Source organism: Lepidochelys olivacea (genome assembly GCF_965140295.1).
Source record: "Lepidochelys olivacea isolate rLepOli2 genome assembly, chromosome: 11".
NCBI classification, from domain to species: domain Eukaryota; kingdom Metazoa; phylum Chordata; order Testudines; family Cheloniidae; genus Lepidochelys; species Lepidochelys olivacea.
In genome coordinates this window covers 419,089-430,839 of record NC_140421.1, presented here as the reverse complement: position 1 = coordinate 430,839, position 11,751 = coordinate 419,089, and the positions used below count along the sequence as shown (strand labels likewise).

Below are 11,751 nucleotides of genomic sequence, written 5' to 3'. Positions count from 1 at the left end.
ATCTCGGCTGTGTGACCCACCTGAGGGAGGCAGCACATCCAGGAGCACAGTCTCCTAGTGCCACACTGGGGAGTACCCCCAATGAGCCACCAGTCCACTCACTGCAGGATCCTGGGGTTCCTTGCAAGCCTCCCAGTCGAGTACCAAGAGGGCCTGTCCCAGCCTGGCTTGCAAGCCCCAGGAGGAGCACACGGCGAAGCAGAGGTTGCAGCATGCAGGAGACAGAACTCAATAAATAGAAGCTTTTATTACAGTAGAAAATAGTAAAACTGTCCTGTTTAAAATAGACTCACTGCCCCCAGGATCCGCAAGCAGCTGCCCAATCACACTGAGGGAGAGTTACAAGCAGCAGGCCAGGCTCTGCCCTGCTGAGCAGGCACAGATTACTCTGCCCAGGGTCACCCTGGCCCCCCTCCCTGGCAGGATGCCCTGGCCCATCTGGGCAGCCAGCCCCTGGCTCAAGGCAGGAGACATCAGGGAAGCCACAAAAGGCCAGACACAAATAAATATGGGTTTCAGCAGCACGGAACTGGTGACCGTCCTGAGAGCAAGTGGACATGCAGCAGATTCCTCTGTCGGGTGTAAGGGCTGCCCCAGATGCCTGCCTATGACCTGTCTGAGCATGCTTTGGCTCCACCACCCACCCTGCTGGATTCCCACTGGCCCTGGACCCCAGAGATAAATAGGAAGTGACCTTGGCATGGTCACTACTCCCCTTGAGCGAGACTGTCAGAAACCACCAGGCTGCAGCTTTGTGCAGCTTCCACGAGGTTATGTCAGTGTCTGCACCACGTGTCACCCCTCTGTGCTTGCCTCCAGACCCAACCAAGTCAGTTCAGCTGCCAGACCAGCTAAAACATTCAGTGCTCCCCTCCTCCCCACCAGCAAAGGCCCTGGGTCCAGAACACAGGAGCAGGCAGAGGCCACTGAAGAGGAATGTCAGGCAGAGTCACCTTCACCCTGCCCCTCCGCAGCAGCATGCCCAGCCAGGCGGCCAGCTCTGCCCGTCAGCAGCTACCATGCTCATTCCGGGACCTCCTGCACTGTCTTCCGCAGGTCGATGGAGAACATCTCCTCCCAGGGACTACGGATCCACTCAACCAGCTGGGCCAGCAGCTCAGGACACTCTGTGTGGATATGCCACATGCTCTCCACTTTCAGCACCTACATGGGGAGCAGGGAGGCCAGGATGGACCTAGCTCACAGTGGCTGCTCTGGGGATTTGCTGCGCCAGTCTCACAGGCCAGAGATCAGTGCCCCGTATCCTTATGCTTCGAGAGCTGGCTACACTTACTGACCCGAGCAGCTGGGGCACGCTCCCACAGCTGGGTGCCCAGTGCCGGGATCCATGCTCCTAGCCACCCGTCACAGCAGGCCCCATGGAGCACGGAGGCCTGGCTTCAGGCCAGGGATCCAGCTCCTCGTCACAGGAACGGGGTCTCCCTGTGCCTTGCTCCCAGGACATGGCTTGGCTGTGCTGGTGCAGGCATACGCACACTCTGGTGAACAAGAGCAACAGCTGCTGGCTGCAGGAGAGACCCCATGTAGCAGCACTGTGGCACGCCTCACCTGCCACCCTGGCCAGAGCCCCTTGGGTCTGGGACAGGAGAAAGAGGTTGTGACAGAACAGAGGGTCCTCATTAGGGTGGGCTCTGAGTCAGAGCAGCAACCCCTGCCCCAGGCACCGGGGACCCCGTGCGCCAAGAGATGCCCCACTCCGTTACCTCGTCATAGAACATCAGCTTGACATCACAGGGTGAGAAGCGGTAAGTGATGACGCTGCTGATGCTGCTGATTGGCTGCTTCTCTTTCAGCTGGACACCGCTCTCGGGGGGCACCTCCCTCTCACCAGCTGCACCTGGCGTGGGCTGGACCCGCTGCCACTGGTGATTCTCCTCCAGCAGGAGCAGAGTGCTGAACGTGCTCAGCAGAGTCACAGGGAAGGCAGAGGCACCTAAGGGGGAATGGGACGGGAAGTCGGGTCACTGGGATCTCCTTACTCAGGCCCTGGATTCCCCATGGGGCTGGCTTCTGTGCCCCTGCAGGCCCAGCCACACCAGCCCCAGAGGGGAGGCCCCACACTGCCCAGGAGCGGGTGGTGCAGGAGGCCTGACCAGCCTCCCCATGGCTGAAGGGGGGGGGATAGGAAAGCAGCTCTTTGCAACTGCTCTGGTGAGGGACCGGCCCGAGCCTCGATCCCTGGATCTCATGGCCAGATGGGCCCATTAGATGATCTAATCTGACCTCCCACATGACAGGTCAGAAAACGCCAGCAGCTACCCCTGCACTGAGCCAGGGACTTCTCTGAGGCTGGATATACAGAGTCAAGATGGAGAATCCACCACCTCCCTTTGGAGTTTGTCCCAGTGGTTAATCCCCCGCACTGGGACAAAGCGTGTGGCGTATTTCTAACTGGAATTTGTCTGACTTGTTCTGCCCATCTCCACTCGAGTCAGGAGCCCTGCAGCAGCAGGCAAGATCTCCCCAGGAAGGTACATACAGGCTAATCAAGTCACTGTTCTGTCTTCTTTGGTAAGCTACACAGACCGCTCTTTCAGTTGCGCTGCAGGGCGTTTTCTCCAGCTCTCATATTTCTGTGCTCTTCCCCGCACCCCCTCCAGCTTTTCAGACACTTTTTAAAGTGCTGACACCCAAACTGGGCTGCCTGAGGCAGTCCAGCCCCAGCCTGGAGCCGGTGACGGTCACTGGCCCTTTGAGAGGTGGAGATGCTGCTTCCCTCCACGCCCAAGCTCCGAGGGGCTCCTACAGGAAACCCTGCTGTCTGCTCCCACCAATGGGCCGGCTGTGCCACCCCCATCCCCCCCTGGGTGGGCAGACACTGCCACAGCTGCAGGCGGAGCAGGGCCTAGCACGGGACAAGCACCCCGTACCTTGGATCAAATATGCCAGCAGGTAGAAGAAGCGGCTGGACGTACAGTCTACAGCCACTGAGCAGAGGGCCTTTTCCAGTAGAGGCCTGGAAGAGGAGACAGTAGTGAGTTGCACAGACACCCACCTGCATGGCTACAGCCTGCTCCAGGGCAGTTCTCTCTCTTTCACTACATCCTGCCCTCTGGGGCCTCCCCACTGTCAGTTCCCTGATCCTGTCCCAAGCATGTTCCTGCTGCCTTCCCAGTTCAGATTCAAACCCCTCCCTTCTGGGCTCCATGCTGCCCTGCACCTGCCCATATCAGGTCCCACCTTCTCCTGTTTGGCCATATTGTGTTCTGTCCACCCCTCTCCTGCTCCCAGCTCCAGAACTCCCTATGTCCGGCTCAGCCGCCTCTCCCTCCCAAACCCCCTCTCTGGCCCATGTGCTTCCCAGCCAACCTGCTACCCCCATCTATAAATCCAGTGCCCAACGGCAGGCCCTTGGGGTAGGTGTTTAGAGTGGGTGTCCAGCACATCCATGGGGCTGCGTCAATGGTAGCAGGCTGAGAACACACCGCATACACCACATGGGGTGGGCAGGTGCTGCCCCATGGGCTGCTCTTACCATAGCCGATGCTGGGGACTCATCTCAACAGTGCAGATATCCGTCACTCTGCTCCTGTGCTTGCTTGGCAGCTCTTGCAGGAGATCTAGACAAGAGCAGAAAGGCAGACTGTTACCCATGAGTCCCTGGTGCTCTTGTCCCTGGGCAGCTGGAGTTTCCAGGTTAGAGTGAGCCATTGAAAGGACACTGGACTATTTCACCTGCTTGTTCTCACCAGGGAAGAGTTTTCCAACACATGGCCAGGTGCAGCCTCTTGGCTGGGGCAAGACAGGGACAAGAGACAAAGGCCCCGCATTCCCCACAACTCTTACATGTCAAGCACTGTAGGAACTGGTCACAGCGGCTCTGGTTTCGGATTAGCAAGTTGTAGGAGGCCTTGGGATTTTCAAACTCCATCCGCAGGCTCTGGTGGCCCATCCCCATTTCCAGGTAGCAGAGATCGGACAGGTAATGAGAGTCATTTTTCTTCAGCCAGTCTGCTGGCTGCCCCCTAAACAGAGAGCAGAGTTCTCCACAACAGGCTGCAGCCACTCCCCAGCACTCCACTTCCTCCTCTCCCTCCCTAGGCTCCTCTGCAGGCCTCTACCAGGAGAGGCTAAGCACAGGGAGAACCACCAGCTGCCTGTTCCTGCTGAATGCCCAAGGGAGAACACGGAGCTCTGAATGAATTTCAGCACAGCAGGGACATAAGAACGGCCACACTGGGTCAGACCAACGGTCCATCTAGCCTAGTATCCTGTCTTCCGACAGCAACCAATGCCAGGAGCCCCAGAGGGAATGAACAGAACAGAGAAGCAAGTGACCCATTCCCTGTCACCCATTCCCAGCTTCTGGCAAACAGAGGCAAGGGACACTTCAGAGCATGGTTTTGCATCCCTGCCCATCCAGGCTAATAGCCATCGATGGATCTATCCTCCATGAACTCATCTAGTTCTTATTTGAACCATTATAGTCTTGGCCTTCACAACATCCTCTGACAAAGAGTTCCACAGGTTGACTACATGTACTGTGAAAAAAAAAAAACACACTTCCTTTTGTTTTTTTTAAACCTGGTGCCTATTAATTTCATTGGGTGACCCCTAGTTCGTGTGTTAAGCAAGTGCTATTTGTGCCTTCTCATATTTACAGCACTTTCTCCACCCCAGTCATGATTTTACAGGCCTCCATCGTCTCCCTCTGTAGTAGTCTCTTCTCAAAGCTGAAGAGTCCCAGTCTTACTAATCTCTCTTCCTGTGGAAGCTGTTCCACACCCCTCATCATTTTGTTGCCCTTTTCCAATTTCCAGTTCCAATTGGAACCTTTTCCAATTCCAAAATATCTTTTCTGAGATGGGGCAACCACATCTGCATGCAGTATTCAAGATGTGGGCATACCAGGGATTTATACAGAGGCAATATGATATTTTCTGTATTATCCATCCCTTTCCTTATGATTCTTAACACTGTTCGCTTTTTTGACTGCTACTGCACACTGAGTGGATGTTTTCAGAGAACTATCCATAATGACTGCAAGATCTTTCTTGAGTGGTAACAGCTAATTCAGGCCCATCATTTTATGTGTAGTTGGGATAATATTTTCCCATGTGCATTACTTTGCATTTATCAACATTGAATTTCATCTGCCATTTTGTTGCCCAGTCACCCAGTTTTGTGAGATCCTTTTGTAACTCTTTGCAGTCTGCTTTGGATTTACCTTGAGTAGTTTTGTATCACCTGCAAACTGCCCCCTCACTGTTGACCCCTTTTTCCAGATCAGTTATGAATACATTGAATAGGGCTGGTCCCAGTGCAGATCCCTGAGGGACACCACTATTTACCTCTCTCCACTCGGACATGCCCAAGAGGCCAGGACAAAGAGCCTGCAGCAAAGCAACTGCCCCAGGGCCTCAGAGCCTGCGTAGCATTGCTCCTCACCTGATCTCCCCAGTGACTTCCAGCACGTGAATCCTGAGATCTGAGGCCACCAGGAGCGCAGGGAACTCCCCGTACCGGCCAAACTTCACCATGGCCACCTGGAAGAGCACAGTGTGGGGTAGGTCGCAACCCATAACAGCCTGCTCTCTTGCCCTGGGCATTAGGGAGCATCTGAGCCACTCCTGCCCCACTGGCCCAGGCATCCACCCAGCCCACCTGTGCAGGCAGTATAGTCAGCTTGAGTTCAGAGTCTTGCATCAGCCTGCACCTGCTGGGGCCTGCCCGCCAGGTGTGGGAAGCCCTCACCTTGAGGAAGCACTGGAACTCCTCCACATTCTCCTCGAACACCTCCATGTCCAGGTAGAGCCTGAGGCGATGGTCCACGGAACGGAAGTCCCTCACGTCCAGGGTGCAGTTTGTGGCTGCAGAGAGCACAACAGGCAGATCAGCGATCCTGTGCTCCTGCAGCAAGGCTGCCCCGGTGAGCAATCCCTCCACCAGGCCCCAGCAGTGTCAGCAGCCAGGTAGCGATGCTTGGAGTTGTTGGGCATGTGCACATACAGGGGGAAACCAGTCTGTTGGGTCCCATCCACCTCATTCCCCCAGGCCAGAACAGGGTTCTTGGCCACAGCATCACCTCTTGGGCTCTGTTCATCCAAGCAGGGAAGCCCTGTTCCTTCAGTACTGAGACAAAATGGTGGGAGTCCTTTCCTAAAAGCATCCTCCATCTGCAGATGTTCTCACCCTGCTCTAAACCCATTTTTCACCCAGCTCTGGGGTTGGCACCTGGGGCTGAGTCTGATTCAGCTACAAGGGCACTAGCAAGAGGCTATTTTAGACCATGCGATCCAGTCTTTGTCCAGTGGGCTGAATCTGGCACCCCCCAGCTAAACAATGCACAGTCCCACAGGGTTCCTCTTTAGAGCTCCACAGCAGGAGTTAGACACAGGGGCAAGGTGTACGGGCTCCCAAAGCAGGGTGAGTTGAGGCCAGGCCGGTCCCTGCTGGCAGGGATTTTAGGCTCGGGAGGCTTCCTGCCACAGCAGGAATCCCAGACCCTTCAGTGAAGGAGTCCAGCACAACTCCCAGCATGCAGGGCCAACAGCCAGAACACAGGCCCTTCTCATGCAGTTGTGAAGTGAGGGCCTGTGAGCCCAGCACCTACCCCAGAGATCACCATGGGCAGGAGCAGCCATAGACCCACAGCAGCTCCTGTTCAATGCCACACACTTATGCTGGTACTAGAGAGCAGATGCTGTCACATGCCAGCCCCATCCAATCGGGGAGAGCGATTAGCAAAGAACACCCAGGAGAGACAGCTGCCCAAAGCCCCTTACTGACTGTCAAGCCATTTGTGTTCAGCAGATTGGCCTCCAACCCCAGGCTCCAGTCCTGTCTCTGCCATCGGCAGCGCATGGGCCAGTCACCCCCAAGACTCTGTTTCCCATCTGCAGGATGGGGCCTGGGGTCTGGAAGCGGGGGAGTGAAGCATTACTACTGTGAGGTGTCAGAGCTATCCCTGCTTGGAGTGGGGGCTCTTTTCCATTCAGCACTCTGATCCCTCCAAGTCCCCATCTCTCCCAGCTCAGCAGGGCCTCCCCCCACCTGCACTGGGTGCTGGCCTGTTCAGACTGCCAGCACCTGGGGCGGGGACCCACGCACACAGATCTAGCCCAGCAGCTCTGCTTTGCTCACGGGGACTGAGGTTCCAGGTCTCCTCGGACTCAGAGTTGAGCGAGAGCTGGGAGGGCGTGGGCCCACGGGAGGCGCCATAGTGGTAACTCCCCATCAGGCTCCCTGCACTGGTGTCTGTCCGGCTGAGGGACGAGTAGCAGCTCTTCAGGCCCAGCTCCTTCCTCCTGCCATCCCCATCGGAGCTGGAGTGGATGGTGCTGCCATGGTCGCCGCTAAGCTCCTGGGTCCTGGGGTCAGTCTCGGAGCTGTCGTCCTCCCCCCCAATATAGAACTGCCCACTCTGGCTGCCCACGACAGACGCTGCCTCCAGACTCCCCTGGAGGCCCGGCTCCGACAGGGGTTTGTCCGTGTGACGCTGCGGGGGCAACGGGGCGCTGGAGTGCCTCTCACAGGGCAGGAGGACGACGTGGTCGCTGGAGCAGCTGGGGCAGACCATGGGCTCACCAGGGGCAGCAGCCTCTGTAAAGGGAGGGAGGGGGGAAAGAGGGGGTCAGGGCTAGATAGACATAGCTCTTCCTAGCCCAGGAACTCAGATTTAAAAAAACAAACCAAACAAAAAACGCCACTTTTTTTTTTTTTTTTAAAAAGGAAAAAATAAGGAAGATCCAGCCCAGCCCCCAGGGCACTCACCCAGCCAACAGCAGCCTGGTCCACTGGTTGAGTCCCTGCTCAGCCAGATTCATGAACAATCTAGTTAAAAAGTCTCCCTGACCGTGTTGTTCTCTGGACCACACCCCCAATCAGCAGGCAACACTCGGCTGACTCCCTACATCCACCTGCAGCATGTCAGCTCCCTCACCTGCTCCCAGACCCCAAAGAGTCATTTGCCTTAGACACACCAAACGGCTGCTGTTTAATTCTTCCTGTTGGACAAGGCAGGCTCCGTCCCACCCATGTCCTGATCCGTCCCCTTCCCAGAGTATATTCAGTTAGCACGAGTGCCCCCTCGGCATGGCCAACTGATTGCACTTCTCATACACCCTGGACCATTGCCAACACTTAAGCAACAATGCCCGGGGCACCGGGCTGTTTGCCATGTGCATTCAGTCTGGCCTAGCACCATACCTTGGTTTAGCTGGGCTGAGGTCTCCATGCCTTTGCCACCTTCAGCCTCCGCAGGATATGGACTCTGCTGCCACGGTGCCAAGGGCTGGGCAAACTCCTGCTTGCATTTCAGGCACTGGAGCTTCATGGACCCCTCCTCTACTCCCTGAAGTCTGCGATTCTCCTCCAGAGCAGGGGACAGCACTCTCAGCACACACTGAAAGCAGCAGCATAGGGAGAGATGGAGAGTGGCTGCCAGGGGGCTGCACGTCTGAGTGAGACCACGGCATGGATGTGAGCTGGGTACACCTGGCACAGCACAAACCTGAGCTTGGAATTCAAGCACAGGCACTGACAGAGTCTGGGGGGCAGGAAAACCAGCTAGCATGGTCAGACTTGGCCAACGTAGCCTCAGCCTCACAACAGTACATGAGCAGAGACAGCTGCCCCAGTTCCACGCCAGCATGGCTGCAGGATGATGGGTCCCCTCACAAGCAAACTGACAGCTCAGTCTAACCAAATACTGAGCACCCACGGATACTGTCCAACCGGGGTCTCCAGCTAGAGGAGGAAACCCAGCCCTGCTCCTAGTCCAAGCCTCCACCCCAGCTGCTGTTTCACTGGAACTCTTCCGTGGCTCCTGACCCAGCAGTCCTACATACGCTCTCGCCAAGGACGGCATGACCCACTGTTGGGGTCTGTGCAAGCAGCCAAGCAGGGGCAGCTCTTTCCCAGCCTTTGCCTGGACACACACACTGCTACAGGCAGCAGGATTTCCCCACATTTACAGGGCAGCCAGGTGTTCTTGCTCCTCAGAGTTCCCATCCACTGACACTGCCTAGAGTAGCCTCTTGGTTAAACACCCCACCCTCCCAATACCCAGAACGTGGACGTGAGATCACTGCCGATGCACTTCCTGTGCCTCCAGAAGTGTTTCGAAGGCCTGGGTTTTAACTGGCTAGCTGTGATTCTACGCCCTCCTCAAAACAAGTGTGTATTTCCTAGCCCCAGAAGGCTCCTGTGCCAGGAGCCCTGGTCCCTCCACAGCCTAACACATCAGGGTGTAGTTGTTACTCCCCACACCTGTGGGTCCTGCACAAGCCATTTAGTAGGTCCTCTACTGCTTGTGGATCTTGGGATACCTCTACAGCCTCCGGAGCTTTTAGATGACACACCCAGCAGAAACTGCAGACCCCAAGTGTCATCTAGAGCCTCAGGATGTCAGTGTACATATGCACTCACGCAAGACACTGACAGACCCCAGTCACCGGCAGGCAGGATCAAACCTGGAATCTCTGGAGCTAAATGCATGAGCCTCTACTGCATGAGCTAAAAGCCACATGGCTCTTAGCTACAGTTGTAGCAGACTCAGTCTTTAGTTGGGCTAGGTGCCAGAGAGCCACACCCAGCAGGCCTGGGCCCAGAACAGAAGGCCAGGTCCACTGTGGAGCCACCAGCCCTGCTCATGGCACTGGTCTGTGCCAGGTGGCAGCTCAACATATTGACCCCACACCTCCCCTCACCTGCATACAGAACTCTGGATGATCATCCAGCACCACGTATCTGCGCTTCCGACGGTCCTTGCGGATGTAACTGAAATGGAGCGTGAGGACAGGGAACACGCGCTCCAGGTCCTGCAAGGAGGAAATACAGCAAAAACCCCAGATCCCAGTCAGGAGAGGCCAGCCCATGGCTACATGCTCCTGGGATTTAGCAGAGTACTGCACAGCACGCCAGGCAGGACCATTTTTGGAGGCATCTTTTAAAGGGAATGGGCAGAAGAGTAAGCCCATAAGCACTAAAAGCACCAGAAATGTTCCAAGGCCCAGATCAAGCCACTGTTCAAAGAGAACACCTGCTGTGCGATGCAATGCCTCTACCCAGATCGGGGCTGGGGAAGACCGAATGAGTCAGTGCTGCCAGAAGGGCTAAGGAGGGGATGAGGAGAAATGTAAGAGGCAGATGAGAACATCATCAATTCTAAGCATATGCAGACTGGATTCTGGAAAGTCCAGTGAGACTGTCTGGAGCCAGTTAATGCAGTGGGGTTGTAGCCGTGTCAGTCCCAGGATATTAGAGACCAGGTGGGGGAGGCAATATCTTTCATTGGACCAACTTCTGTTTTGAGCTCGAAAACTTCTGTTTTGAGCTGGTCTCTCTCACCAACAGAAGTTGGTCCAGTAAAAGATATTCCCTCCCCCACCTGGTCTGGACACAAATAAGTTATTTTAGAGTCTAACTTGATCATAAGCTATAATGGGAGGCCGTGGTCAGTAGGGCAGAGGGGTTTGCATACTAGGAGGGCAAGGAAACAGGCTAACCAGTTTACTGAGCTGCCAGCTGTTTTACAGAGCCATGGAGAAGCAGGACTATACTGGACGATTAGGGAAATTTGCTGGACTAATCTCAAAGAAACCTGGCAGCTACTGCCCAGGCCAGGAAGCTAATCCCAGTGCTATGCTGGGTTACACTGCGGTCGAGTACAAAGCCCAGCTACAATCCTTTAAGACAAACGATGTGTTAAGAGCTTTAACCAGCTCTATTTCCGGAACCCTCTCCCATGAGAGCAATTTGTTCTACTCCCAACACAGAAGATCACGTCCTGCCCTGTCTCTAACCGAACTCTAGGGCTGACCTCCGCAGCATTGCCCTGTGTGTCCTTCAGCAACATGGAGCTAGGCAGCTCTAGGCACATGCGGGAGGGAGAGGTCGGCTTTAGGTTTTGCATGCTGGACCGATGACCCCTTTTCCTCCAACCAAGGCTTTTCCACCCCTCAAGTCTGTGTCTGAGATGCTGGCCTATATGAAAATGAAGGGGCAAGTGGTAAATAGGCCCAATGGCCTGTGATGGGATGTTAGATGGGGTGAGATCTGAGTTACCACAGAATTCTTTCCTGGGTATCTGGCTGGTGAATCTTGCCCATATGCTCAGGGTTCAGCTGATCACCATATTTGGGGTCGGGAAGGAATTTTCCTCGAGGGCAGATTGGAAGAGGCCCTGGAGGTTTTTCACCTTCCTCTGTAGCATGGGGCATGGGTCACTTGCTGGAGGATTCTCTGAACCTTGAAGTCTTTAAATCGTGATTTGAGGACTTCAGTAGCTCAGACAGAGGTGAGAGGTTTATCGCAGGAGTGGGTGGGTGAGATTCTGTGGCCTGCATTGTGCAGGAGGTCACACTGGATGATCGTAGTGGTCCCTTCTGACCTTAATATCTGAGGATCTACCTCACACAGAGCCCCAACTCACCATCCTTCTCCAGGTCATTTCAGAGGTCTCCACTTTCTGCAGACTTCTCAGTTCCAGTTTATGGACGACTCTGGCTGCCTTCAGCTCCACCTCAATCACATGTTGGGCTGTGATGCGCAGGAAGATCCAGTCTGGCTCTGGGTCACCGTCCCCTTCTATCTGGCTCACTAACACAGGCTGGCAAAGGTCCACTGCCAAGTCAGATGTCCAGAGGTTAGTATACACACAGCACTCCACCCTTGGTGCTTTGCAGGGGAGCAGCAGCTCCCCTGGAGCCAGGGGGAGGATGGAGGGAGCTCCAGGTGCAGTCTCATAGCAGGGTGTGACCAGAGCAGGAAGAGGACTACATGCAGATG

General features: G+C 55.5%; 1 protein-coding gene across 3 annotated transcripts in view; it reads right to left on the bottom strand.

The window, feature by feature from the left end:
• Positions 1–228: 228 nt before the first annotated feature.
• STK11IP (serine/threonine kinase 11 interacting protein) overlaps positions 229–11,751 on the bottom strand; it is a 31,946-nt gene continuing 20,423 nt past the window's right edge. For all 3 annotated transcript variants that reach the window (XM_084642956.1, XM_084642957.1, XM_084642958.1), the window contains 11 exons: positions 11,396–11,586; positions 9,672–9,782; positions 8,170–8,365; positions 7,105–7,563; positions 5,716–5,831; positions 5,410–5,507; positions 3,808–3,986; positions 3,497–3,581; positions 2,892–2,977; positions 1,725–1,954; positions 229–1,164 (listed from right to left, as the gene is read on the bottom strand). In XM_084642956.1, the coding sequence (XP_084499082.1) occupies positions 1,024–1,164; positions 1,725–1,954; positions 2,892–2,977; positions 3,497–3,581; positions 3,808–3,986; positions 5,410–5,507; positions 5,716–5,831; positions 7,105–7,563; positions 8,170–8,365; positions 9,672–9,782; positions 11,396–11,586 (1,892 nt within the window). In that variant the 3' untranslated portion in view covers positions 229–1,023. The remainder of the gene's footprint in view (positions 1,165–1,724; positions 1,955–2,891; positions 2,978–3,496; positions 3,582–3,807; positions 3,987–5,409; positions 5,508–5,715; positions 5,832–7,104; positions 7,564–8,169; positions 8,366–9,671; positions 9,783–11,395; positions 11,587–11,751) is intronic.